The following is a 25,882-nucleotide window of genomic DNA, read 5'->3' as shown; positions in this document are numbered from 1 at the left end:
TTGTTCTGGTTTACAATTCTCTGCTATTCCTGAATAAACTCACTTTTGCTGGCAAGATAACTGGAAGTTTTATTGTTGAGGTTAGCAGAGCTCAACAAAAAGGCACACATGGTAACTGGTCAGGATTGGAGATGATAGGTACATAAGTAGGATACATGCCTGGGGACTGAGGCTCTGGTAAATGCCCTAATCTAGGCAGAAGTCACTTGAGTATACTTTGTTATCCTTTACAGGGTGTTCTTTTCAGGGCGCCTGGCTGGCCCAGTTGGTAGACCATGCAACTCTTGATCTCAGGGTCATGAGTTCAAGCCCCACATTGCGGGAGCCTACTTTTAAGAAATTGTAAATAGTGTTGTGTTCATTGTTCTTTAAATGGTGTATAGTGCATTTCAAATCTTTTAAAAAGTTAAACAAGTTCTATCTCCTCAAATCCCTTTAGAAACAAGAGGAGGTATAAATAAATGAAGTGAATATGCAGATAGATAAAACAATGTTTTCTCTGAGTGCTTCTTTCTCTTGTAGAATCTGGTCAATATTTCCAACGGAGACATACATGTGCATATCTTACCCCCTCAAACCAAATACTTTCAGATCAAGTATGTGAAAAAGGTAAGCACATCCAGTTGCCTCTTCTCTGTGGTGTTCTTTGTTGAGTTGTGGCTTTCTGTGTGGTGGATCTACTTGGGAAGAGGGGAGCATGTAGTGTGCTGCATCCACAGCCCTGCTGTGTGCCCTGAACCCACTTGTCTTCTAGGAACACTGCCTTGTCCCCGGCTTGTCCCTCACAATCACCATTACATTTTCTCCAGATGAGTGGCGATACTATTATGACTGTATTCGGGTTCACTGTCAGGTAAGTTTTCTTAAAATTGTTTTTTGGGGGGTTAAGGGAGGGGGAGGATGTCAAAACTTATATCCTGAGGGAAGAACAAAGAGGAATGGAATGAGAACTTTGTGTAGTTTTTCTCTGGTTTCTCGCCCAGTGCATGGGTTCCTTGGGCAGCCAGTGTGAGTGGCATAGAGGGTCCTTGTCCAGTGACATGGGTTCCAGGTACAAAAGCCACCAAGAACAAGGACAGAGCCATAAGATATCATTTGCTTCAGGTTTTCTGTCTGCCCTGGCCCAGAAACCTTATTTATCATGTAGTGCTAGGAGTTGAGAAAGTCTTTTTCAAAGAGCTTAAATAAACTCCTTTAAGTGCTAGGCTACCAAATTAGCAACACCCCCGAATTGTGATGATAAACTCTAGGGACTAGATGGTGTCATGTAAGAATATCCTCAGAAGCAATTCTGGGGTCTGCAGGGAGATAGGAGCCTGTGTGGCCTGACCCCAGATGGCTGTGCCATGTGAGTCCCTATGAGACTTTTCTAGGTTGCCCAGTTCATCCTGTGGCCTCCAGCCAGAGCCAGCTCTGCATGCTGTCAATCCCTTTCTCCAGACAATACCCCCTACTTCCCTTTGCTTCCCTTTGCTCTCCTAGGTCCAGCTCTTACAAGTCAAGAAGCCTTAAGATGAACTAAACTTAAATTTTTAGAACTAAAGTAGAAGATTATCTTTTAGTAACCAATGAGTTTCAGTCTTTAAAAAGAAAATTAAAAAGCTAAACTAAAAACAAAATTAGATGGGACAACTAACAGCTCAATATCCATCTTTTTATATCTTGAGAGACAGTTGAGCATCTGCCTTTGGCTCAGGGCATGATCCCGGAGTCCCAGGATCGAATCCTACATAGGGCTTTCTGCTTCTCCCTCTGTCTATGTCTCTGCCTCTCTCTCTGTATCTCTCATGAATAAATAAATAAAATCTTTTTAAAAAATAAAAAAATAAAAACAATATTAGAGTTCTCTTTCAGAAGGAGTATTTGTACCAAGAAGATGAATCTCAGGGACAAGTATGGTACAGAGTGCCAGGGCACATCTCCTGCTACTCAATGGTAATGCTAATCATACCTATCTGCACTTACACAGTGCTCTTAACTCTTTCAGGCCATCATCTGCTTCAATTCCTAAGAATACCTTTCAAGTGAAGGCAGAAATATTCCCATTTTGCAAAGGAAGAAACAAGGCTGGAGAGGTCTTGTTCAAGGTCATATATTAACCAGGACAGCCAGCAGCCCTCTGTACCCAATGTCAGTTCCTTGTTGACCAACGGGTGTTGTCTGGATCAGCTAACTCTGTGATGGTTTCTATGTCTCAGGCTACTAAAGATTGTGTTTGCTTATAATTTTCTCAAATAGAAGCAGGTAGATTACTGTCTTTGTATCTACATGAAGGCATCATTATCTTTAGCTTTCCTGGGTAATAATGAATACTGCTTGGAGGAAATGTACTTAAAATTTCCTACACTTGGTTTATAGCTAGGAAAGTTCAGTATTTCTAATGTTATAAGTAAGCACTCAGGGTTCTTCAGGAAATATTTTTTAGTGATAGAAAACATAAGAAATAAAGTATCTACAAGTTCATCTTTGAAAATTATAGCCTCCAGTATGGTAAACTTCACCTTCTTTTCCCCCATTAATTTTAGGGAGATGAGACTCTGCTTATTCCCATCCATGCCTATCCTGTCGCCAACACACTGGACTTTCCCTCATTTATAAATCTATCCAACGTTCTCCTTGGTGAAAGGTGAGTTACAAACATGAACTACCAAAATGTCATAGGTCATGAAAAGTTAAGAGACATGCATATCGAAACTTAGATTTGTATTTTTCCTAATGCCAGGTTATGCTTGTGGCTGAGTTAGACTGGACTTATAGTTGAAAAGGCAAGACAAAAACAAAAGCCCTATCTAAATAGAAAGGGAATACACTGGGCCATATAACCAAGAGGTGTATCTTCAGGCATGGCTGGATCTAAGGGTTTAAATCAGCTTGCGGGAACCTGACTCTCTTCATTTCTTGGTTCTGCTTCTCTCTGTGCAGTCACCTTTCACAAAAGACTCCCCTATCAGGGGTAAGAAAGCTGCCAGAAGTTTCAAATACTATTGGCAATGGGGGTGGTAGGGGCTAAAGGGGTTGGGGGTGTTCAAGCAGAAGTCCCAGGATTAAGTCTTATTAGACTAACTTGGATCACATGCCCGTTCATTAACCAATCTCTGTTTTGAATGAGAAAGCAGAGAGAATAGAAAGTCATTATTCAAGCGAAATCTCAGATTCCTCACCTCTGTCTTATTGGAAAAATAGTTAAAGATTCCAATTGTAATTTAAGATATGTCTTGGGAAAAAAAAAAGATATGTCTTGGGTTTGTTTTTTCAGTAAATATTTATTAAATACCTACTACCTGTCTCTCGAGATCTAAAAAGATGGATATTGAACTGTTAGATAAAGATATATAATGACCATGCCAGTTGTTAATACTTCTATACTGGTTGGGAAATATATAATGTCCTGAGCTCTCCTCCCTCCATAAATAAATAATACCTACAAAAAGATGTCTAATCATCTGTAAGGTTTGAATGGTAATAATATAATGAACACTGGCTTTAAGACATAAAACATGACCAGTAACTTTGCAGCTTCTACTCAGAATTTTGTGATAATCATTTCTTTGATTTAATAGTTTCGACACATACCTAAGCAGCTCTAAATAACACATTGTTTCACATTACCAGTGTGTGTTCTTTATATAAATGGAACCATACTGTATGTAAGTTCTTCTGTAAGTTGCTTTTTTTAATTCAACATTGTGGTTTTGTGATTTCGCCATGTTAACTCACCACTACTGGGGTGTCCACTGAATGGATTGACCATAGTTTTTTTTTTATCTGCTTTAGTTCAAATGAACCTATGGGTTGTTAACACTTTTTTTTTTTTTTTTTTGGCCATGACCAGCACAGTGGTTATATATTCCTGTTTGTGGTCTGGGGCACGTATTCTAGATTTTCTCCAGTGTATACATCCAGAAGTGGAATTGTAGGTCTAGCACAAGTTCCGTGTTACTGTGTAATGCCAAATTGTTTTTCATAATGGTTGTACCCATTCACAGGCCCACCTTCAGTGCATGAGAATTCCTGATTTCCTGCATCACTGCCAACAATGGGTATTATCAACTTTGACATGTTCACTGACACATATTCTTGGCCTCTTGCTCTCCCATTCCTCTATTTATTTTCCCCTGACATTTTCTGCCAGAACTCTATCCTACTGTTTTCTCCCTCTCCCTCCTCAACCTTCCCGTCTTCACCCAGGCCTGTTAGTACTAAGTGGTCTGCAAAGGTGAATCCCTCCTGGCAGGACCCACTCACTCTATGTGTTTTGAGGCCAAACATAGCTGTTTCCTTTAAATGAGCAAACATAGCAACTTTTACAAAAACCCAAGTGGAAGGAAACAAATAGCTTCCTAGTTCATGATTCCTTCCTTCCTCCCTCCATTCCTTCTTCCTTCCTTCTTTTCTTTCTCACCTCCACAAATTTCACATTATGTTTTGTTTGGGTAATAAAGTAGGCTTAGGAGTTGAGTACAATGATCTAATAAGCTGGTGGAAACGATGTGGCTTGTAATGCAAACATTAGTCTTCGTTATTAATACATAAATCTACCAACTTCCCTAGAAACTTCTCCCAAACTATTCTGAACATAATGCCCTTCATTTATAATCGAATGAAAATCTCAGCCAAACAGTTTATTAAACTAAGTTATTGTATATAGTAGTATGAGATTTTTAAAAATCCTTCAAAAGATAAGCATGCTCCTCTTTTCCTATAAACATTCTGGCAGCAGGCAATGTCTTCCCAAGACTTAATGCACTTTACTTAATGGCTTTTTACCAACTGTTAACCATCCAAACTGTCCTCTGCTGCATTCACTCTTAAAATGTTGGGTAGCAGGATGGAAGGAAAGCATTTGAAAGGGCTTTCACCTGAAATGTTCTCAGTTCTTTGTGGGCTACTTTGAAGGCTGAAGGTATCACCTGATTTGGTTCCTTATTCAGTATTCAATCACTCTTCAGAGGTTTACTGAATGCTAGTATGTGCCAGGCACCACATTAGGTATTGAGTATGCAGAGATGCTTGAGAGCTGATACCATGACTAAGCAGACAATACTAACATCTAATGTGGTGTATTCAGAGGAAGGACACCTAACCCAGTGCAGTGGGAAGTGAGTCGGGGGCAGTCAGGATGGAGGAGCTCAGACACGACTTCCTAGAGGAGAACATGTCTGAGCTGAGTTTTTGAAGGACAACCAGAAATCAGCCAGCAGAAGAAGGGAACAGAATAGGAGAAAAGAAGGGTGTTCCAGGCAGGACTAGCTTGCACAAAGTCAGAGGTGTGAAATGGCACAGCACATTTAGGCCTGTCCAAAACATTCGTGCAACTGGATTTGAGTTGCAAGATCCATGGCAGGGGAAGCAGGGCAGGGGCTAAGCAAGAAGGGCCTCATAGGCTTTGGTGGGAAATTTTAGATTTTTACTACTGAAATATTTAAGCATGGTCAGATCCACTTTTCAGAAACCTCACTCTGGTGACTGGGCGCATGCAGGGAATTGAGGGGGCTTGGCCAGGACCATCCCCACCCCCCTACTCCCCCAGGACACCTGGGACAGTTTAAACATAGCCATTAGTTGCAAATATGTATATGTAGCAGGAGGGTCTCAGGCCAGTTTTCTTTTTTTTTTTTAATTTTTTTAAATTTATTTATGATAGTCACAGAGAGAGAGAGAGAGAGAGGCAGAGACACAGGCAGAGGGAGAAGCAGGCTCCATGCACCGGGAGCCCGACGTGGGATTCGATCCAGGGTCTCCAGGATCGCACCCTGGGCCAAAGGCAAGCGCCAAACTGCTGCGCCACCCAGGGATCCCTCAGGCCAGTTTTCTTAGAAGCAGAAACAAGGATTCCTTGCATATGACATATTAAGGTGTTACCTACAAATGAGTGAAGGATAGGGATGGGGGTTGCCCAGATCCCAGCCAAGGGTATTTCACTGGTGAAAGGTCAAGCAACAGCAGTTCCAGAGCTGGGTGATGAGTACACCAGCTGGGGAAGGAGTGTGCCAACAGCATCTACTAGAAACCTACAGTAAGCAAACTGGTCCTTGACTTAGATGTCCCCTCATCAGTACTCCATCTGGTTTCATCTAGCTCTGAAGCTGTACTTCTGACTGATGGTGTGGATTCCATAACCAGTTAAGCTGATATGAGCTGTACCAGGTGACAATCTCCTGGTGGACTGTGCTGTAACTGGGTAGTGCACCAGGTTAGCTGTCTCCGGGTTGCCTTCCCTCCCCAGGACAGGACAGGGCCTAGGGAGGAGGTTTCTCTATATGGCACAGCAAGAGGCAGGTCGCGGGAGTGGTCTCACCACACATAAGCAATAATATGAGATCATTGTCTGTAGAAAAAAAAATTTTTTTTTTAGGATTTTATTTATGCATTCATGAGAGACACACAGAGAGAGGCAGAGACAAAAGCAGAGGGAGAAGAAGGCTCCATGCTGGGAGCCCGATGTGGGACTCAATCCCAGGACCCCAAAATCACAACCCGAGCCAAAGACAGATGCTCAACTGCTGAGCCACCAAGTGCCCCTGCAAAAAAAATTTAAAGACAACAAAACCTTCTAGTAATCGGTCTGCTTTTGAATATCACCATGCACCAACAACTCTAAATATTACCGGTGATGAAATACTCCTCCCTAAAGGGCAGACTTGCTCCCAGCCACCGCCCAGACACACGGGAAGAAGCAATCACCTCATTTGTGATCTCTGGTCTCCCTGAGGCCTCATTTTTGTTCTTATCACAGTGTTTCCACGCCCCCCTCCAGGGGGCCCATTAGACCATCTCCAGCGGTACTGAATGCAGTGGGCTCCTGTTCTTCCTGTGCCTCAGCATGAGGCCCTACCCCCTGTGCCCATGAACACCCCCAACATGGCTCCATTCATTTCTGCAGGGGCTGCTTGTGAGATCAGATTGTGGGGGGTGGACGTGGGCAGAAGTAGATGCATTGCCCATGCTGTGCCCTACACTTGTCCCAGCTGCCTGGCGGCTTCTGTGTCCCATCTCACCCATTTTTCCTCCCCACCCCACCCCACCCTGGGGCAAATCCAGTGAGCAGCTCCTTCTGCTTTGTTACTCTCACCCATGCATCACCATGTCTTTCAGAGATGGGACCCCTGGCTGCTTGCCATCTGGCTTCTGGCTGTTCCTGTTCCCATCATAGCTGTTCAGCCTTAGCCTTTCCATTTGTACCTCCTCATGGGAAACCTAAAGCCCAGCATGGTTTTCTAGGGAAGTTTTAGATTGTTGGAAGACAAGGAAGAAGTGGTCAACCAAATAAGTAACCTTAAAAAAATCAGAGTACGTTCCTAGTAGGGGCGCCTGCATGGCTCAGTTGATTCAGCATCTGACTCTTGATTTTGGCTCAGGTTATGATCTCAGGGTCATGAGATTGAGCCCCACTTTGGGTTCCGTGCTCAACATGGAATCTGCTTGAGATTCTCTCTCTCCGTCTACCCCTCCCCTACACTTGTGCACACTCTCTCTTTTCCTTTCTCTCTAAAATAAATAAATCTTTTTTAAAAAGAGTACCTACCTGTAGAATTGCTCTGAGGATTAAACAGGTTAAAATAGAACATATCAATAGTTAACAATATTTGAAAAATTTTAATACATAATAGTAGTAAAAACAGCACTTAGCATGTAGCTACTGATTTGTGGTAGCTATCACCATCATCATCACCAAAGAGATTTTTCCCTAAGTAACACACAAGTGAGACCCAGACAGGTTGGCTCACACTTCAGCAAAGGTAGACAATATATAGAGAAATTGCAATGAGAAGCTTGGAATGGGAAGGCCAGTGGCCAAGTTGAAGGTAAGCTTCCAACACTGAGTGATGGGGCTGATAGCCGAGGGGCAAGCTCCAGAACAGCCAGTCAAGGACTGTGCTCCAGCTGAGGAGAGCAGCCAGCCCACTAGCAGGTCCTCAGAGGGGCAGGGCAGGGAGGAGAGTGTGGCTGCAAGTCCAGGAGGAGGTTCTCTTTTTCTTGGCCTTTATACTTAAAAAAAAAAAAAAAAAAAAAAGTTTTACTGAGATACAAATCACATATCATAAAATTCACTAATTTAACATGTCCAGCTCAGTGGTTTTTAGTATAGGCAGCCGTCACCACAATCAATTTTTAGAACATTTCATTACCCCAAAAGGAAACGCATTACCCATTTCTCATTCCTCCTTCAAACTTCCTAGTCCCAAGCAAACTCTAATTTACTTTCTATCTCTATAAACTTGCCTGTCCTGGACCTTCATACAAGTGGAAGCATACATTAGAAGAGCTTTTGTGACTGACCCCTTTCACTTAGCATAATGTTCTAGGTTCATGTAACTTACAGCCTCTATCAGTACTTCATCCTTTTTATTGCTATTTAAAAAATATTTTATTTATTTATTTATTCATGAGAGAACGAGAGAGAGAGGCAGAGACATGGGCAGAGGGAGAAGCAGGCTCCATGCAGGAAGCCTGATGTGGGACTTGATCCCAGGACTCCAGGATCACGCCCTGAGCCAAAGGCAGACGCACAACCGCTGAGCCACCCAGGCGTCCCTTTTTTATTGCCATTTAATATTCCAATCTGTGCATATACCACACTTTTGGCTACTTTGAATAATACCACTGTAAACATTTGTGTGTATGTTTTTATTTGGAGATATGTGTTCATTTGTGTTGGGTATATACCTAGAAGTAGAACCACTAGGTTATAGGAGAACTCTACGTGTAACATTTTGAGGAACTGCCAAACCACTTTACAAAGTAACTGCATGCTTCAATTTCTACCAGCAATGTATGAGTTCCAATGGCACTTATATTTGTAAACGTTAGAGGAAAGCAACCATGTCTATAACTAAAGAAAAATTACTGTGCGTTATGGGAAAAGACAAAGGTTATAGGAAAACAAATCTAACAGAAGATAGATTCAGAGAATGTGCTTTCTCCTTGCATGCCGAACCCATTCAGACAAAACTTCCAGAAGTTATAGGATCTGCATTTAATACACCAAGTCTGCTTTCTTACTTTGATGTTGCTTTGGGGAGAGGCAGCCATGGTCTGGGTAGTGCCTCTTAGAGGACTGAATAGCCTTCAGTACCTTTCCTACAAGATCATGAAGTAGACTTGTATACATTCATCAACTACATTTTCATTGGCTGGATTGGTTGTAAATTTTCCTTGCTAAAAGTAAATTCCACATGGACATTTGCCAGCTACCTATAAACAACCATGGTGGCTTAAGATCTGGCAAAATGTATTTTGACAGCTTCTGTAAATAACAAAGAGTTGCATTCCAGTTTCTGTCCAACATCTCTAAACTAAACACTGTAGAGTGCAGAAGACTTTTGGCTCTCTTTCCCTTTTGTAGGTTGAAATTCTGCTTTATAAGTAGTCTAACCACCATGGCTGATTAAATTTCATAATCACTTCATATCTATACTGCAGATAAAATACAATTTTCTCCTTCCTTTTTTTTTTTTTTTTAATTTTCTCCTTCCTATAGATGCAAGTAAGTAAGAACATGCTTCTATTAGGTGCTGAAATTTGGTATCTTTTCAAAAAGATTTGTATAGATTCATCAAGCCCTGTAGTGTCCCTAGCAGTGTCTACCTGGTACCAAATAACTGGTCAAAATCTATAACAAACACAGTCAGTTGACCAGTTCTCTCCATGGGGCATCAACTGATCTTCCTCGCACCAAAGCTGACTATTAACCTGTTTGTTAATTAGTGTGCTATAGACAAGCTTACATGAAAGTCACGTGGGTCCTCTCCTGGATTCCCTGTCATTTCCCCATTTTCCACTCTGGACCTGGTTGGTGCCATGGGTCAGGCAGTCCTATGGCTCCAAAGCACATGGTACTGTGAGTTCATCTCAGGGCTACAGATGCTGTGTAAACCACAGGGTCACATTAACAATACTGGCAGAGCAGGTTCTTGGCTACACCATTCCCAAGTCAGAATGTTTTTATCTCTGGAACTTCTATATTATAAGTTTAAGAACTTACCAAAGGATGTTTTTCCTTAGGCAGCGAACTTCATGGCTCATTTCAGAAAATGTGGTAGTCAAGGTCAGGATAAGATGTCTAAATGAAACCTAGTTCTCTCACTCGCCTAGAATTGAAAGCATGTGGATCACAAGAGGATGTATATCCTCAAACTAGCACTGGGAGGGAAGGGTCGACAGTGAGGGTGATGGACATAGACAGCTACCAGGTCCCGTTTTGAACTGTGCCAGTAAAGAGCCTCTGTGTGAAGGGCCCATGAACCAGCTCTAACTGGGTTAGAATGAAGGGGTCAGAATGACTACAACATCAATATTCAGAAGGATTTTATGAAGCCCTTCCTACTCAAAGAGAGTAAGTTCACATTTTTTGACTCATCCAGGGAAACACACTCCTTACACTAGGGACTCATTTCTTATGTCCCTAAGCCAAAGTTGACTTGAAGGAGCAGCAGCAATTTATGGAAATATTCTGACAATGGTGACTTGAGGTCATTGACACACTTGTGCTTTATTCCAGTTCCTACTTGAGTTTATTGAGCAATAGTGAACTTATATTTCCAAATTGCTTCAAAATTGGTATTCAGAGAAAAAAAATCACTGTCACTTACCAATAGCCTGAATTTCTCCTATATGAAAAATTCTACTATATTTTATAGTTAAAATTGCTTTGATTTAATAACCCTTTGCTGACCTACTATCTTGACCCAGCCTCTTTTAGTGAATTTTAGCAGGAAAAGAAAATTATCCCCTATACCATAGGGGTTTATGTTAATAATGAAAGGGCATAAATGTATCCCCCTTTCATTCAGCAGAAGTGACTGCCAACTTGAGACGGTCAACAAAGGGAACTTTCCATGGAAGGCCTGAATTATGTCTTTTTAAAGTTTTTCTTACAAAATGTTGAATTCTAAATTTTTGGCTCCTGGGAAAAGTGATGGAAAGGATAGAAAACTGAAAATGGGGTAGGCAATACTGACCTTTATTAAAGCCCGCCTAGGAGACTATAATACTCTGCTTTTCTCCCTTTGATTTTGTACAAATCTGATTTGGAAAATTACTCACTTGGTTTGCATGGGGTTAAGGGACAGAGTGACACCAATGTTTGGCCAGCATCTTGAGCAAATGAGTGTGTGTATCAGTGACAGTAATTAAAGGTGGGGTATTTCTGTTGCTGAGGGTCCTCTAGGCTTTGTATACGTTCTTGGAATGATTCCTTAAATTCCATAGCACATATATTTTGTGATTTATGTGAAACTACCAAGCTGGTGTCATGGACTAAGCTGTAAGAACTTTAAAATGTTCTACATTTTAAATTCTACAACAAATATTCAGGGTCAGTTCCTAATTCTGATATTTAAGAATACAACATGAGGGTACACCTGGATGGCTCAGTGGTTGAGCGTCTCCCTTCAGCTCAGGTCATGATCCTGGAGTCCTGGGGTCAAGTCCCTCATCAGGCTCCCCACAGGGAACTTGCTTCTCCCTCTGCCTATGTCTCTGCCTCTCTCTGTGTGTCTCTCATGAATATATAAATAAAATCTTAAAAAAAAAAAAAACAAAACACGAGGAGTTTCCATATCTACCCAAAGCACATTTGTGGAAGAAGCAAAGACAAACATGGGATTGTTTTCAATGCTAGAGAGACGCTCTTAAGGGGAAAGTGTTTTCTGGGCACCCCTTGTCCTTGTTTGGTTTATGCAGCTGTCAAATCTCATACCAAACACTGAGCAGCCACATCTGGTCACCACTGCTTCTGTGCTCCACAGGTTTGTGATACCTGCATACACATAGGTGCTTTTAACATGGTTTCTAGAGGGGCACCTGGATGACATACTCAGTTAAGCATCTCAGTTTTTTGTTGTTATTGTCATTTTTTTTCCATCTGACTCAGTTTTTGCTCAGGTCCTGAACTCGGGGTCGTAAGATCAAGGCCCCAGTTGAGTTCCATGCTCAGTGGGGAGTCTGCTTGGATATTCTTTCCCTCTCCCTCTGTCCCTTCCCACATGTTCACTCTCCCTCAAATACATAAATCAATCAATCAATCAATCAATCAATCTCAAACAAATAAATAAATAAAATTTAAAAACAAAACAGAATACAGTTTCTAGAATGTGATTATCTAATGCTTGTAAGAATACTTAAGGGTAACTAGCAACCAGTCAACTGAATTGCCTCTTTTTTCTTAAATAGGCCCCATCTTTCTCACAAAAAATCCTTATATACTATCATTTCAAGACCAAACTTATTTGCACCTAAGTTTCTTTGCTTTAAAAATTCATCTCTGACTCCTCTTCCAAGTGAGCTTTTTGTTCTAATAATTGCTGATGGGTAAGCCGCAAGACCATAAGCCAGCAGCTGGGTGCCCTGCCGACTGTGTCAGGCCCAACGTTGTAAGTCACAGAGCTCTGAGGGGGTATGTTTTGAAGGCAGTCAGCATGCGGTTTCTTGTGCCCTCTATTCTAAATGAAGAAAAGGCCTAACAGTAGTCTTTAGTGTATCTTTTTATCTTCTCTGAATAAATGCTATATTTTTCTCAATAAAAGAAGAAATCAGCCTGCAGGAGGCTTTTCATCTCCCTTCACATCACAGCTCAGTTGCTTCCTTTCCCTTGAGTTTGACTTCCTTCCTGATGCCAGATGCCCCTGTGTTCTGTGGTCTCGGCCAGGGGCCCTGCACTGACTCAGAGGAGCCACCCCTGATTTTTGCTCCTTACCCCATCTTATTCCACATTATCTGCAACTCCAGTGAGTTGTAATGGCTGTTTTCTCTAGTATTTATTATTTATATGAATACTTTAACTTTTTAGTGAAATTAATGTTTAACTCTTAAAAGCTATTTTATGTTGTATGAAACCACTTATATGAGGTACTTGGAGTTGTCAAATTCAAAGATAGAAAATAGAAGAGATGGCAATTGCCGGGGACTGGGGAGTGGGGCAAGGGGCAGTTAGTGTTTACTGGGGACAGAGTTTCAGTTTTGTGTGATGAAAAGAGCTCTGGAGAAGGATGGAAGTGATAGTTGTACAACAATGCAAATGTGCTAAACTGTATACCTAAAAATAGTTAAAATGGTAAACTTTAGGTTATAGATGTTTTACCATATATTTTTTAAAGATTTTATTTGTTTATTCATGAGAGTCAGAGAGAGAGGCAGAGGGAGAAGCAGGCTCCCTGCTGAGCTGGACCCCAATGCAGGACTTGATCCCAGGATCAAGTCCTGAGGTGAAGGCAGGTGCTTAACCGAATGAGCCACCCAGGTGCCCTGTTTTATCATATTTTGCTAAAGTGTGTGTGTGTGTGTGTGTGTGTGTGTGTGTGTGTGTGTTTTAAAGTATGAATAAGGCATAGATTATCTCTGCAAAAAGTGGATAACACGTCATGGCCACCTCTAACTTTTTCTGAAGTCAGTTCTATTACAGCCCCTAGAGAAATGCCTTAGCTTCTTTTACCAAAAATGCAGAAGTGACCTCATTTAATTCTGGTTGCTCCTTAGGAGCAGTTTTCCTAAACTACAGAGGCGTGAGTAAAGGCAGGGAGTGGGGGGGGGGGGGGGGCGGGGGCGTTTACCAACAGGGAGGACTAAGTAAGTAGGTCAAGGAAAGAGTTGAACCAAAGGCAAGAAAAGAGCGCAAAGCCCAGGTCAGCAAGAGAAAGACATCAAACCTCCCTGATTCTCCACCTTCTTGCTCTTTGCCTCCCATATTGGCCTAGGCATAGGCTCAAATGAGGGTGATGTTCATTCTCCAGGTATAAAAAATAATTAAATGCCTGCTACTTGAATATTTCTTTATGTTTGTCTTTATTTGACTCTATCATTAAGTATCATGGGCCCACTCTGCTTCTGGTTTGAGGCTCCAATCCCGGTGAGATTAATTGTGTCTTTGAAAATAAGATAAGCAGCACATGAAAGTTCATAAGAACATAAATTATCTTCGATAAAAGGGCATACTTTGAAATTTGAAACATAATTTACCCTCAGCTCTTTATATCTTTTCAAATCGTTGCCTATTTGGGAGGGTGGGGGGATGGGTCTGGCTCATCAGGCAACTAATCACTTTATCTGATTTCTTTCTGGTTTTGGATTGTATTCTGGGTACAACAATTGACATCTAAAACTTCAAGGAAAATAACTAGCCAGTCCTCAAATTTCTTCCTTTGACTCTATATTGCATACAGTGCTTGAGAGGAGGTTGTAACATTTGAGAAGAGGTCTTGGGATTTTCTAGGCTTTTCTTGCTGACAGGATAATTAAAGGAAACACCTTCTAAAAATCTCAATAAATAAAGCACAGAGGGCTCAGTTTCATAGAGAATGTCAATAGAGAAGAGGACTACAGTGCAAACAATGGTATGTCATTAGCTATTCGTTGATATTAGAGCCCACAGATAGGTAATGTAGCATAGCAATGAACAGCTCAGGTTCTGTGGTCCTTCGTTTAATTTATACTCATCTCTTATGAAGTGCGTGCCTTTGGACTAGCCTATAGGTCAGCTCATTTGTCCATAAAATGAGCGTAGTAATTGTACTTAGCAAGTTGTTAGGAGAGTTAATCAAAATACGAGTATAGTGATTGGTATGTATAAGGGCTAATACAAAAAAAAAAACAAACAAACCTTAAAATTGCCAAATTAAGACCATAATCAGAAATGAGGGTAATCATTCACTAAAGAAGAAACAAGAAAGAGGGAATGCCATTTGTGTCTATTTTCCATTGCTTTGTAATGAACCACCCTAGAAGTAGTGATTTATTTTTTAAGATTTTATTTATTTATTTGACAGAGAGAAAGAGAGAGAGCACAAGCAGGGGAACAGCAGGCAGAGGGAGAAGGAGAAGCAGGCTCCCCCCTGAGCAGGGAGCCTGATGTGGGGCTTGATCCCAGGCTTCTGGGATCATGGCCTGAGCTGAAGTCAGATGCCTAACTGACTAAGCCACCCAGGCACCCTAGAAGTAGTGGCTTAAAAGAACAACAATCACTTGCTTTGCTTGTGGGTATACAATGTGGGCAAGGCTCAGTGGAGAAGATCATCACTCCATGTGGAGTCAGTTGGGGCTGCTCACCTGGGGGCTGAGAGTTCCACTTTGCAAGATGCTCCACTCACATGCTGGGTACTCAGCTGGGCTGAGGGCTGGGAGCCTTGGTTCTCTCCACAGGTGCTTGAACTTTCTTACAACATGGTCAGTATGTTGCAGAGTGAGTATCTCAAGAGCAGCTAGAGGTACCTGTTTCTTAGGCTTGGTCTCAGGAAAGCAGTACAGCATCACTTCCATGGCATTCTGGCAATTAAGTAGTCATAGAGCCCAGATTTCAGGCAAGAAGGCCTAGGATCCCCCTGTCAATGGAAGGAGTTTGGAAAGAGTTTATAGAGTTGTTTTAAAGCTGCCACAGTGTATGATCCCAAAGCTTGCCCAGATCTGATTTTTTCATGAGTCTCCTGTACATCTCCAAGGGAAGGAATGTGACATCAATACATCGTTACCACACATGTCTTTTGATCTATTCAGGATCCTTCATCAATGAGTAGTTGACAAAGAAAAAGTCTTACAAAATTGACAAGCAATAGTCAATGTTATAGTTTAAATTCTCCATACGTCTTTGTAGGGATGCCTTTCTTTATCTTGAGGATATTACCCTCAGATTTTATACAGGCATCATAGCTAATGGTTAATTTATTGTGCCATCTGAGTCCAAAATCTTGTCATAAGTTAGCATTTGTCATGCTGTTGCCAGTTAACCTTCGTTCTTCAAAAAGAAGTTAAATCCTATGTATGGCAAGGTGCTTATTCCACTTTCTGCATACTGAGATTTTGGAATTAGGGAGAAAATTTGATTTTATGTTGTCTACAAATTCACAAGATCATTCCTTCTCTCAAAAAAAGCCTTGATTACTTCCTCAACAAATACAATGTTAAATTTTAGGGTAAATGATGAAAATAAGACTAAGGTAAAAATGAATGTTATATAATTAACTGGAAATCAGTGTGATGTTTGGCCCTTTATTAGTACTTATTTAGAGAAGGAAGAAGGAAGAAATTTGAATTTATATTGTTATTTTGAAATATCCAATTTCCATAAGGAAAATGTACACTCTCCTCTTTTAATAGGCACACAACTTGGGGATCCCTGGGTGGCGCAGCGGTTTGGCGCCTGCCTTTGGCCCAGGGCGCGATCCTGGAGACCCGGGATCGAATCCCACGTCGGGCTCCCAGTGCAGCTTCTCCCTCTGCCTGTGTCTCTGCCTCTCTCTCTCTCTCTGTGACTATCATAAATAAATTTAAAAAAATTTTTAAAAAAATAGGCACACAACTTGTATGTAATTATGATGTAAGTATAGTATTTAAAAGGTTTGGGTTGGGAAGCATCAGGTTTGCTCATTCAGTGGAATCTGCAGCTCTTGATCTCAGGATTGCATGTTCGAGCCCCACATTGGGTGTAGAGATTTTAAAAATATTTAAAAAAATAAATGTGATGTAATGAGCAATGGGTGTTATATAAGACTAATGAATCACTGGACTCTATCTACCTCCTGAAACTAATAATACACTCTATATTAATTAATTGAGTTTAAATTTTAAAGATAGTAAAAAAAATAAGTGGTTTGTGTTGAATTTTATTCAAAATAGGGAATAATTCTTTTATAGAACTTGGCATATTTTTTTTTTAAGATTGTATTTATTCATTCATGAGAGACACAGAGAGAGAGGCAGAGACACAGGCAGAGGGAGAAGCAGGCTCCATGCAGGGACTCGATCCTGGATCTCCAGGATCAGGCCCTGGGCTGAAGGTGGCGCCAAACCGCTCAGCCACCAGAGCTGCCCAGAACTTGGTATATTTTTATACATCATTTAAAAGTACTTTATATGTAGCCTTAGCATAACTGATAAAATGTTTAAATGATAAGGTAACGGGGATAAAAATTGTGGTTAACTTCAAAAGTACCTGCTTATATCTGCTTTGATATTTTAACTGGCTGCTTCCTCAAAGTTAGGAGAACTCAGGGTCCTGTTTGTGCCTGAGGAACCATAGGCATAAGATATATGTATTTATTCATGTTTCTTCAGTGTGGATCAGTTTTAATGGTATTTAGGATGGGTATTTAGTTTAGAATTTCTTTTTTATAATATTATTTATTTATTTATTCATGAGAGACACAGGAGAGAGGCAGAGATATAGGCAGAGGGAGAAGCAGGCTCCCTGTAGGCAACCTGATGTGGGACTCAATCCCAAGACCCCGGGATCATGCCCTGAGCCAAAGGCAGATGCTCAACCACTAAGCCACCTAGGCGTTCCTAGTTTAGAATTTCTAAGTCCTCTTAGATTCTAACAGGATCCTGGTTTTTTCAAATATGAAAATTTTCTAATCAAACCATATATTTGTCAAAATTCCTTGCGACCCAAATTCATCTAGACTGTGATTTATGATTTATGGTGATTTATGATTATGGTGATCATCTATGCTTATTCAACTTCCATAATATGAGCTGCAGTAATGAAAGCAAATCTGTGTTATTTACATTGCCATGTCTCATTCTGAATCAGGTTACTTGGAATTCTGTACCCTTAAGGAATTGTTTGTTTTTCCAGACTAGTTACTGCATCAGGAACTTGGCTTCATGTAATCATCACTAAACAAACACCTTGACACCTTTTCTATGGGAATTATCAGAGCTCAAATTAGTTTAAAATTGGGGATATATAAAAAGCCCAGTAGTCTTTTTTTGTTTTAGTTCAGGAAAATGCAAATATTCAGCTCTTAGCAAAAACATTCTTGAGTAGCTGGCTTTACCCCCATGGGCAGCTCTGAGTAGATCACTGGGGTTACCAACCCAAGCGCTATCTGGCTCTGGTGGCTATGAGAGTTACTGGCCTGATCTTCAGAGATCATGTCTGAGCAGTTTAGACTTCACATTGACCACTGCCCAAGACTCACTTCTTGGCGGGCATCTGTAACTTGTACTGTTAGTTTTATCTCCCCAGTGCTGTGGCATAGCTGATGTTCAGTGGGGCCCGAGAGTCTATTAGGGTAAATTGGCTTGAAAATGTAATGACCTTCATTCATTAATTCTGTGTTTCAGAATTAGGAAGCATCTCAGTGAGTTAAAATGGACTAGGTACTTCTAGAGAGCCTGACTGAGCACAGGATTTATGAGCTTGGTTAAAAAGCCTATGGAGGGCTCATCTCACTGTTGGCTGAAGAGATTACTCTATATAATGACCCTTATCTTGAATTTATATCACTGGATATAATTGACAAAATTAATATCTAAAATTTACAAAATAATAAGAAAACAGAACAAGTTCATAGAAAAATAGGTAAAGGATCTGTACAGGTAATTGATAAAGGAGAGAACCCAAATGGATCCATATGAATAGAAGTTCAACCTCAGAAAAATGAATATGAAAATAAAATGAGATACCATTTCACCCTCATTGGGTCAGTAGAAGTTAAAATGTCTGAAAATCCTGTGTTAGTTAGCAACAAGCACTCTCGTAGGCTGCTAATAGACGTATACATCGGTAAAAGGGCTTTGGAGAGCATTTGGGCCATATCTAGTAAAACTGATCATTTTACTTTACTAATACCCAGCAATTCCATTTCTCGGGTACACCTAGGGTAGCTCTGGTACAGAGCCATAAGGAGTCACACACAAGAATGGCCATTGCAATAGTGGAAAAGTCCAATCTAAATGCCCTTCAGCAAGAGTAGGTAAGTAATGGGATCCCTGGGTGGTGCAGCGGTTTGGTGCCTGCCTTTGGCCCAGGGCGTGATCCTGGAGACCCGGGATCGAATCCCACGTCGGGCTCCCGGTACATGGAGCCTGCTTCTCCCTCTGCCTATGTCTCTGCCTCTCTGTGTGTGTGTGTGTGTGTGTGTGTGTGACTATCATAAATAAATTAAAAAAATAAAATATTTAAACAAAAAAAGAGTAGGTAAGTAAGAATGATATAGTCATGGAATAGAATACTCTTCACTAGTAAAATGAATGAACAATACTTCATGTGTCGTAGATAAAAATTGATTATTGTGGATAAATCTCAGAAAGATAGCATTAAGCAGCATTAGCAAGTTTTAGAGCGATATTGTTGAAAACAAATAATACAATATTATGTATTTTGTGAGTACCTACATATGTTGTGGTGTTATAAAATGCATGGGCATGAGACATCCTTTCCCCTACCCTTGGGGAAGGATGAAGTAGAAGATGGGGAGAGGTGTACAGGGAGTTTCAAGTGTTCTGTAATGTTTTATTTCTTTAAAAATAAAACACTGGGGGCACCTGGGTGGCTCAATTGGTTAAGCCTCTGACAGGCTCAGGTCATGATCTCAGGGTTCTGAGATCAAGCCCCATGTCCAGCTGCCTGCTTAGCAGAGAATCTGCTTCTTCTTCTCCCTCTACCCCTCCCCTCTGTTTATTCTCTTTCTCTCTTTTTCTCTCTTTCTCAAATAAAAAAAAAAAACCTTAAAAATAAAACACTGATTTGCTCAAAGCAGAAGATTCAAGAGCTTGGCAGTGAGTAAAGGGATCTCTATTACATTATTCTCTATATTTTTCTTTACATTTGGAATAGTCCATAAATTTTTTAAAGATAATGAATTTAAAGCCAAATAAAAATGTTCTTGGCATAATTTTTAAAACCACATCTAAACTATACCGTATCCCCAGAATTACTACTGAAAAAGAGTTATTTTACTTTGCTCCAACAAATATTCATTGAGTACTTGGCCTGTGCAGGACTCTGGAATTTTGTTGAGGTTATGCTGGAGAAGCAAGTAGGCTCAGCTCTGTCTTCATAGGACTTAGACTCTCCTACTAGACAGGTAGGTAAGGAAGTGTGTCCTGACAGGAGAAGTTTCCAGGTAGACTAGGTCGGGATGGGCACCACCCAGAAGGCAGCATGCTAGCTGGCCTGGCAGCTCTGCTGAACCTAATCACAGTCACGTTCTTCCACATGGACTGGAAAATGAGAGGGAGAAGGGCATTTGGCAGGACGGCTTTCATCAAAATGTTAAGAGGTAGGGACCAACCATGGGCAGGAGGGCAAGATGGACTGCAGGGGCACAGGAGTTATGAGGTAGATAAGGGAGGAGGCAGAAGGAAAGGCAGGGATGGAGGGCAGGGCTGAGTCTGTTAGGGGAGGAGTTCAGTGCCCAGCTGCTGAAAGGAGTTCTGATCACCTGTCCCAGCTCTGCATCTGTGGGATGCCAAGTGACAACTAGAGAACTCAGCTTCTCCATACCTCACTCATCCTGCAAACTCTGGCCCCCTAGATAGAAGGAGAAGACATGAGGAGAAACTCAGGGCTCTCTGAGAAATGCCACAGCCATAGCAACTCCTACAGTGCCATAAGGGACAACTTCAAGCACACTTGGAAGTCGGACTTGTCTTGGGAGAGGGAGCTGTCCAGGTCCTCTACTGCTTGTTGGCCTTCCTATCAAACAAGGAGTCTCTGGTACATTGCGGTCAAATACAACTGGAAGTGTGGTTTCTTTAACACGGTCTAGGTCCAAGCTCTGCAAAGGCCAGGGGCTTCTCAGGCTTCTTTGTGTAAAGCCTGCTCATTCAGCATTCCCTAGGTTTCCTGGAGCCCATTGTGTGGCAGAGAAGCCCTTTCCCTGTCACTCACAGTATCCACAGGATAAACCTGACAGTACACAAGAGGCAGTGTGGACAGAAGTACTTGGAGTGTTAGAAACTGGGCACAGTTGACCTGCCTTGAATCCCAGTTCTGCCACTAACTAGCCGAGTCACCTTGGGCACAACACTTACCCTCTTTTTTGCTTCATTTGCCTTGTCGGTAAGTGGGGATGATCATGGGATCAGAAGAGTTAATATCTAGGACACATGTGTGATAGGTGTCACCCAGGAATTATTATACCTGCGTTGATTGTAATCCCTGTTGTGGTTGTTTTTATGTAGCTTGAGTCTCTATTACTTGATATCAAAAGAACTAGTTATAAAGAAATTTTTTTCCTTTTTTTTTTTTTTTTGCAGCAAAAAATATGTTCTCCCTTTGCAGTGCAACTGCCCTGTAGACTTCGAGTTTCATATCACTTTGGTTCAGTCTCATGAAGCCTTCACTATTGACCCAGTATCAGGTAAGGACAGTCAAGATTTCAAGTTTCCAATTTCCTTAGAATTCTCAGATCAAAGAGGATTTGGAGAGTAGGCCTCAAGTTATTAAAGAGAGTAAACTACATTTCAATATGATATTTTCACATGTGTAACAATAACAAATTTGATGTGTCTGACATATTGTAAATTGGGATTGGACACTTGAGAGTGAGGACACTTTGAGATCATTTGTATCATGCAGATAATTTATAATAGTGTCCAGATAAATTTCTTCTAAGACCAAAACTTGAAATCTGAAGTTAACCATTCCTATTCTAATTTTGGCTCTTGGTGTATCCTTGGTGTATCCATTTTTTTTTTATTTTTTTATTTTATTTTTTTTTTTTGGTGTATCCATTTTATTCAATTTCAGATAAAATGGGAATACTATCTCTAACTAAACTTTCAATATAATTGAAGCTGTCATGAATTTACTGCATGCATGCAGTCTGTCTTTGCCTGCCCCAAAAGGCATAGATCCTAATGCTGCTCAGAACTTTTGAAAACAAAATCTCCATCTGAAGTGATTTCTGCTTCCCAGTATCTGTCTCTTGATGTTTGGGTTTGGGCTTGAAATATCTGTCTACAGTGTTCTATTATGAACACAAAAATAGTTTTGTTTTTGAATGTCTGGGTAGGTAGCCATTAATATCCTGATTCCAAGTACATCTATGAGTGTTCAAAGCAGAAATTTTGAATTACTTCTAAATTATGAGATGTATGTAGATTATTTATTAGAGAACCAGGAGCCATTCTGAGATTTTTGAAATACAATATAGCTAGCTTACTATTTATATTGTAAAAGCAAGACTCAATTCTCTTTCCAGAGAGAAGCTCTATTATTTCTAGGCTTTAAAAAGAGAGAATAAGTAGTTACCAGAATTATACTAAACAAGATTATATTTCTACTTTTAATTATAGTTGGTGTTCTCACTGTCTTTTGGTAGAATCATAATAGTAGCCCTTACTTAGTGACTATTATGTGCAGGTACTATTCCAAGTGACAGATATAGATACATTTTATATAAGTACATGTATATTTAATCCATACCAAAATTATGTAAGATTGGTATAATTATTCTTTCCATTTTATAGACCTAGAAATGAGGCACCAAGGGATTAAATGACTTGTCCAGGGACACTCAGCAGTTAAGTGTCAGGGGTAGGATTTGAAACTGGACATTCTGGTTCCAAAGTCTGTGTACTGCCTCATAAAATAAAATTGAATTTTTACCTTAACTCTGAAGATCTTGTAAGAATTTGACCTAGGAGGTAAGTTGGTAAAGTGAGCTATCTCCTGTGATCTTAGTCTAGACTCGACTTAAGAGATGATAGCAAGACAGAAGAGACTCCTGGCCCACTCTAGGCCATCAGACTACCCTGGCCCCCTGGGACTGTCCCTGAAAGACACACTAAGCATATCCAGATAAACCCTGGTAAAAGGGTATCAGGTCACTGTAGGAACGTAGAGAAGAGAAAGGTACTGGAGGCAGGCCAGATGTGTCAGTAAGAAGAATCCCTATGGTGTAGAAAGGAAAAGCCTTGGGCCTGGCAGCTCCTGGTGCATCATCAAAGATGCCCAAATATGGAATTGATGTTTTATTCAGTAGCTAGTTCACCATCAGTGAAGACTGGTGGGTGTTGCAGAGGAGAGTCAGCAGATGGGGCTTAGAGTTGGACACTACCCCAAGATGCTGAACACTTAAGACAGTGATGAAGCCAAAAAAACCCATCCCCAGTGATTTATGAGTCTGGTTTTCTGTGCCAGTAACAAGCATCCCCCCCTCCCCCAGTGATCCTGATGGGGACATTCCTTGGAGTGGTGTTTGGCAATCACTGGACTAGGTTCATCTAAATGATCCTGCCCCACTTGATGGTCTATAATTCTGTTAAGCTCCATAGGCAGAAGGGAACCACCTGTTGTTTGGGAAGGTCAGCACAGCTGCAGTGTGCAGGGGTGACTGAAGTGAATACAGGCAAGAGACCAGGAAACCAGTGTGTTGGGAATGAAATCACATAGACTTTGAGAGCCTGAACTGAGCTGGTGTCAATGACAAGGAAAAGGCAGGGAGATTTTGAAAGCAAGCTAGAGATTCTTATGGCCAAGCTGTACTTCTACAAAGAATTATGTCCCAGGATACAGAGTATTAATCTACTAAAAGCGTTTGAAACACAGCCAATTCAAAATCTGAAGACTGCATACACAATAAACAAATACAGTGTTGAACATAGATGGATGACAACTATACACAAAACACTTCAAAATCATACAGGCGTTTCTCTGAGCCCTCAGATTATAAATTGCACAGCCACATGATTCAGACAAATGGGTGATCCATGAGCACTTTGATCCATCTGATAGGCTTTCTGGTTGTTCCCAGTGATTGGTTTGTTGCATGTCTTTTAAATTCCTCCTTTAAGTGAAATTAAATTGAATATACCAGTTTGGAGACAGGAGAGAGGTGTGAGATAGGGGCATAAATTTCAGTGTCACCTAGGTACTGATGGAATGTACAGCTGTGGGATAGAGATGAGGTTGCCCAAGGCGTGGGTTTAGCTAGAGAAGAGGAGTGGATGGAGAACCAAGCCCTGGACACACTGGCCCTCAGAGGACACCAAGGAGAAGTGGGTCTGGGACAGAGACCTAGGAGGAAAATCAGAAGAGTGTGATGCAAGTGAAGGCATGAGTGAGGGAGAGAGGGAAGGAGGAAGACAGTAAGTGAGCAAGCAAGTGAATGAATGAACGAACAAATGAGAACAAGCCAGGGCTCTTTAACAATGGAGACCCCATCTTTATGATATTAAATGTTCTGCATCATGTGGATGGCATTGCTGATGTGGCTTTACAAGCTGGTCTAAGCTGGATCCTTCAGCCTTCTCAGGAGTCATTTTATGAGGCTTAGTGCATTCCTTGGTCCACTGGTCTCTCAGGCACTTTCTTGCTTTGGTTTCCTTTTGTTGAGGTCTCTATATACACCTGTTATACATCTTTGAGGCTATGGGAATTTTTTTTTTTTGAGGCTATGGGATTTACAATGACTTTTACCCACCTGCAGTAAAAAGCTCTGACTGCAAGGACAGTGAATGCAGTTCGGCTGGTATGTGGCCCAGGCAGATTCTGGGCTTTTGCAACTTGCCAGGCATCTGACTTGACTCATAGATTTTATACAGTTGGACAGTCATGGATCATTTTTTGGCCAGTAACTCCTTATTGCCCCCATTTTACACATTGGGCCCTGATAGACAAAGCACCATGGGCAGATTTTACCCAGTTAGGATGTATAAATATACATACTCTTGGGCATATTTTCGTAACTGATTGTCTACACCCCATGGAGACATCTGTGGTCCATGGGGTTATAAAGCAACATCTTCTCTAGGAATGAGAAACATCATTTATCCATGCCTTCCAGGCATTTTGTGCTCAGGCTTGCCAAATGAAAAAATTTGAATTAAGCTAATTCCATTTACAAGCTGTGAATCTGACATAGTACCCCCCCCGACTTTAACTCAACTGGCCATTTGCCCACCGGGCATCCTTAAGATGCATGAGTGCACTACAGCTGTCAGAAGCTGGATCTGCTGATGGTGCCAAGATCTTCTTGATTGGGGACAAGAGGTACAGGATTTTGTGACCTTCTTTATATGGCTGACAAGAAATCACATGCAATTAAAACATCAAGAACACTCTGTTGATCATTTTGGAAGAGCCAGCACTACATGACTTTGGCCAAGATCTTATTAGTGTTGGAGAACAGCCAAATGCCACACAAAATTGTTGGACTTGTTTACTTTGGACCACTTTGAGATCCTGGACATTTGCTTGGTGTCACATACACCAGGAGGAATGCATACAATTCATATAAATAGCAAATTGTAGCATAAAATGGCTAGTTAAGCAAGAGTCCCTGAGGACTTTTGCGTGGAGTTCTTATAGAAAGTTTTAATACTTTTGTTATCTTTTTTCTCGTTACCAAGGAATACATCAGCCAACATAAGTAATTTTATATTTTGCATTTTCTTATGAAATGCAAATTTATGACAATTTTATATTGATTTGGGCATAATCCCAGTACCTCTTCCCCTTCTTTGGACCTACACTACTTTTTGTTTGTAAGTGTTACCTATAGGCCCATCTGACAGCACATCTTGACAAAGAACAGCTTCCCTTCCCCTGGGATGAGCACTAGAATGCCATAAACACTGCAGCTGACCTGTCAAAGTCCAAGGCACCTCTGTATACCTACTCTTGCGGGAGGAGCATAAAGACTTGACTCCTAGTCCAATCATGTGATCCCAGTCGATTCATTCATACTCCTGCAATACCTTCCAAGATGCTCCTCATACCCCAGCATTTACTGGTTTCAAAAGGAAGTGAGTGTTGGGCAGCTCTGGTGGCTCAGCGGTTTAGCGCAGACTTCAGCCCAGCTCCTGATCCTGGGGACCCAGGATCGAGTTCCACGTCGGGCTCCCTGCAGGTGGAGCCTGCTTCTCCCTCTGCCTGTGTCTCTGCCTCTCTCTCTGTGTCTCTCATGAATAAATAAATGAAATATTAAAAAAAAGGAAGTGAGTGTTAACTCATTTCTTTTTTGCCTCTTTTTTCTCCCAAGGGCCCTCTTCCCCATCCCTCCCCCATCCCCAGACTGAGGTATTCTATCATATTATAAGCCTTACCAGCAGGTTCCAGAAGCCTTTGGGAATCTATGAGCAAACCCATAATATGAATAGGGAAGGTTGCCCCTGCTTCTTCTACCCACCTCACTATGCACCTGTGTTGTATAAGTGC

The 25,882-nt window shown here is 41.2% G+C and overlaps 1 protein-coding gene across 18 annotated transcripts in view; it reads left to right on the top strand.

Moving 5' to 3' along the window:
• LOC140611858 (transmembrane protein 177-like) overlaps positions 1–25,882 on the top strand; it is a 123,295-nt gene that overhangs the window by 11,332 nt on the left and 86,081 nt on the right. For 7 of the 18 annotated variants that reach the window (XM_072788892.1, XM_072788894.1, XM_072788893.1 and 4 more), the window contains exons 4-8: positions 523–609; positions 755–853; positions 1,855–1,935; positions 2,526–2,626; positions 20,977–21,080. In XM_072788892.1, coding sequence (XP_072644993.1) covers positions 523–609; positions 755–853; positions 1,855–1,935; positions 2,526–2,626; positions 20,977–21,080 — 472 coding nt within the window. Of the gene's footprint in view, positions 1–522; positions 610–754; positions 854–1,854; positions 1,936–1,987; positions 2,131–2,525; positions 2,627–18,595; positions 18,690–20,976; positions 21,081–25,882 lie in introns of those variants that run through there. The other 11 variants (XM_072788899.1, XM_072788900.1, XM_072788898.1 and 8 more) reach the window with 9 other exon arrangements.

Source organism: Canis lupus, chromosome 20, assembly GCF_048164855.1.
Source record: "Canis lupus baileyi chromosome 20, mCanLup2.hap1, whole genome shotgun sequence".
Classification (NCBI taxonomy): Eukaryota; Metazoa; Chordata; class Mammalia; order Carnivora; family Canidae; genus Canis; species Canis lupus.
Note: the sequence above shows the minus strand (reverse complement) of the source record. Positions and strands in the feature narration are given on the sequence as shown.